This window comes from Myzus persicae, unplaced genomic scaffold (genome assembly GCF_001856785.1).
Source record: "Myzus persicae strain clone G006 unplaced genomic scaffold, MPER_G0061.0, whole genome shotgun sequence".
NCBI classification, from domain to species: Eukaryota; Metazoa; Arthropoda; class Insecta; order Hemiptera; family Aphididae; genus Myzus; species Myzus persicae.
The window spans coordinates 2,517-5,238 of record NW_019101797.1 but is presented as its reverse complement, the minus strand read 5'-3'; the positions used below and the strand labels follow the sequence as shown (position 1 = coordinate 5,238).

The following is a 2,722-nucleotide window of genomic DNA, read 5'->3' as shown; positions in this document are numbered from 1 at the left end:
AACATTTAATGACAATAAATTATTATTTGATAAAAATATTGAAAAAATTGAAACAGTTAAGGTGCGATTCCTATGCACGCGTCTGTAGACGCGCCGCGGCGCGGCGCGATTCAAATTTCAGCCGCGTCGCACTAGTTTACTTGTTAGTAAATGGAACCGATTCCTATGACAGTCGCTACAGCGCGCGACGGTCGCGCGCGGCGGCGACTGCGAATCCGCAACCGCTCCGAGAGGTGTCCAAACGCGATCGCGCACGAGTCTGATGACTGATGAGTGACGAATATTCATTTCAATTAAAACTTAATTTCAATTTTATTAAAATCATCCTTGAAGGAAAATGACACCAAAATCAAATGTGGCGTTTACACCTGAAGAGGATTCAAAACTGATTGAACTTGTTAGCAATCATCCTTGTTTGTTTGATTTAGAAAATAAATTTTATAGAAACATACTGGTGAAAGAAAATGTTTGGCAACAAATATCAGACGTTTTAAAAAAAACTGGTAAGCATAAATACATTAATTATATATTTATTCCTATTATAACTAAAATAATCCTATAATAAATAATTCAAAATAGGGCCAAAAGTGATTAAACCATAGTTACTATAATATCAAGCATTTTATTTTTATTTAATTTAGCTAAAGCATTGATTTTAAAATATATGTAATGGCTAAAGCATTGACTTTTATTTATATTATATAGAATAAATTATATTAGAATATTAGTTATTAGAACAACATTTTTAGCGTGTCATGGATTTGCTATCATTGCACAATAATATGACAAATTATGTTCCTATAAGTATGTGTTTATGTCTCAAAAATAATCAAACTGGCGGTAAGTTATTTTCGTACTCGTACATTCATTTTATTTCTATCATGTTTGTTCAAAGCATATTATCAGTAAATACATTCAGTATAGAAATTAGAGTCGCATTTGGTTATTTGTAGATACATTATTGTTAATACTTTATTGGAATATTTTTAGTTGTGGATAAAGACTAAAAATAATCTGATGACTGATATGTAGTAAATATAGGTATAACAATTAAACAAAGTTTAATAAACCAACAAATGGATATGTATATTATGAATAAATATTAATGATCATGGATTTTAGATGTCTTGAATATTATTATAATAACTGAAATAAATTTAATGCATATGTTATACATTAATATGTATATGTATACATTAAACATATAGTACAGATTACAAGTACAAATATTTAAATATATATACAATATTTGATACAAAAAATGGTGACATGTGTTTTAATATTTTACATTTTTTAAATTATAAATTATAAAATCAATTAAAGTGAACCATTTTGTTGAACTTGGTGGTGTTGCCAAGGTATTTCTCCTTGCGAACTATTAAAAAACTTTTTAAACTCATCTCTTACACAAAATCCTTCAATATTTGCAAAACCTCCTGTTTTTGCAAGTGACGTCATATTTGTAGATGGTTGTGGTTCATTATGATCAAAGTTGTAATAATGGTAACTTGTGTTCTCTATATATCGATCCCGAAGTAGATTGTGTAGGCAACATGCAGACAATACCAAGTAATCTACAGTCTCTACTTTCAGTGGTATTGGTGTGTAAAAAACTCGGAATACTTGAGATAAAAGCCCAAAACTATTTTCAGTAGTCCTCCTTGCTCGAGACAGTCGATAATTAAATACGGTTTTTTGATAATCTTTTCTTGATTCCGTTTTTGAATAAGGACGCATCATATGGCGGTCCAAACGAAACGCTTCATCACCAATATGTACGTATGGCAATTTTATATTTGAATTTCGCAGTTTTTCTGGGAGAGGGAAATATTCACCAGTCCGTGTTACTTCTGAGATACCACACTTGTTGAAAATTCCACTATCACCTTCTTTGCCGTATGAACCGATGTCGACGAATATAAATTTGCAATTAGCATCAACAATTGCAAGAAGAACGATTGAAAAGAAATCCTTGTAATTAAAAAACAAAGAGCCACTTTTTCCTGGTGCAAAAATGCGTATGTGTTTGCCGTCTATAGCTCCGACACAATTGGGAAAGTTCCATCTTTTCCAAAAGTTCTCAGCTATAATTTTTAAACCATCTTTTGTTGGAGGACTTAATAAAATAGGTGTTAGTCGAATACTTAAATATTTTAATACCAATCTAATAATTCTTGTAATGTAACTTTGTGATATTCTGAAAGAAAACGCCAATGACCGAAAGGATTCACCAGTCGCCATATACCTATGCAAAAAAAATGTGGCCGTAATAAAAACTGTGTTTATTTTTTTTAGATTTTCTAGTTCAGTAAGAATTATGTATAAGAAACTTTAAAATGTCTCTAAAAAATAATTTTGGTTATATATTTTTTAAACTTTTTGGTTACGGTACCTATGAACTATTTATAAGAATCTTTGTTTTAAATTTTCAATCCTTAATTATAAAAAGCGTGTAAGTGGAGGTCGTTCTGCTGTACATTAGGGGGTGGGATGGAACTCGGTCATAGAGTAGGTCACTATAATGGGGTAATTGGTATCATTGAATACGAAAAACGATTCTGAACGGAGATGATTTGTCAGTCTAGGATATATTATATTATTATATTTAACAAAATTCAAAAAAAAATTAAAATAATCGAATATTTCAAATGCCTATGAATAGATTGAAAATTAGTGAAATATCTTGAAAATAAAATTATATGATGAAAATGCCAATCTAAAC

The 2,722-nt window shown here is 30.2% G+C and overlaps 1 protein-coding gene across 1 annotated transcript; it reads right to left on the bottom strand.

Moving 5' to 3' along the window:
* Positions 1-1,317: 1,317 nt before the first annotated feature.
* LOC111030451 (protein ANTAGONIST OF LIKE HETEROCHROMATIN PROTEIN 1-like) lies at positions 1,318-2,241 on the bottom strand. The gene has a single exon (XM_022309945.1). The coding sequence runs from the start codon at positions 2,239-2,241 to the stop codon at positions 1,318-1,320; it is 924 nt and encodes a 307-aa protein (XP_022165637.1).
* Between the last annotated feature and the right edge of the window lie 481 nt (positions 2,242-2,722).